This window comes from Ogataea philodendri, assembly GCF_020536065.1.
Source record: "Ogataea philodendri strain CBS6075 chromosome Unknown scaffold172, whole genome shotgun sequence".
Taxonomy (NCBI): Eukaryota; Fungi; Ascomycota; class Pichiomycetes; order Pichiales; family Pichiaceae; genus Ogataea; species Ogataea philodendri.
In genome coordinates this window covers 1-368 of record NW_025763814.1, presented here as the reverse complement: position 1 = coordinate 368, position 368 = coordinate 1, and the positions used below count along the sequence as shown (strand labels likewise).

At 41.6% G+C, this 368-nt stretch overlaps 1 protein-coding gene across 1 annotated transcript; it reads right to left on the bottom strand.

The window, feature by feature from the left end:
- OGAPHI_000575 (uncharacterized protein) lies at positions 1 to 368 on the bottom strand (the record flags this gene model as incomplete). Its single annotated transcript, XM_046206984.1, has 1 exon — positions 1 to 368. A coding segment is annotated over one exon (368 nt), but the record flags the coding sequence as incomplete, so codon positions are not given.

Sequence of the window (368 nt, the reverse complement as noted above, 5' to 3'; positions counted from 1 at the left end):
CTGGTTTGAATGCTGGAAGACCTAGGTATGGACAACCTGTACATCTGAAAGCATCACCTAAAGAGCATGAGCCACAGCCACCAACTTTCTTACCGTCAATTGTGAAATCGATTTCTGTTAATTCATCTTCAGTAAACTTAACAACAGTGTCCTGCTGACTCCGAATGTTATCGATTTCGGCCTCTTCTTCCTCTTTGATACCACAGCTACAATCTTTACAAGCCTTCTTCTTCTTGGTCTTGCTCTTACCACAGGTAATCATAGTGATACCTCCAATGTTCTTTGCATCTTCCTCATTTAGTAAATCATCTTCATCCAAGGACTCTGAGTCATCTTCGTCAAAGTACTTGCTTCTGGAAGCATCGAAC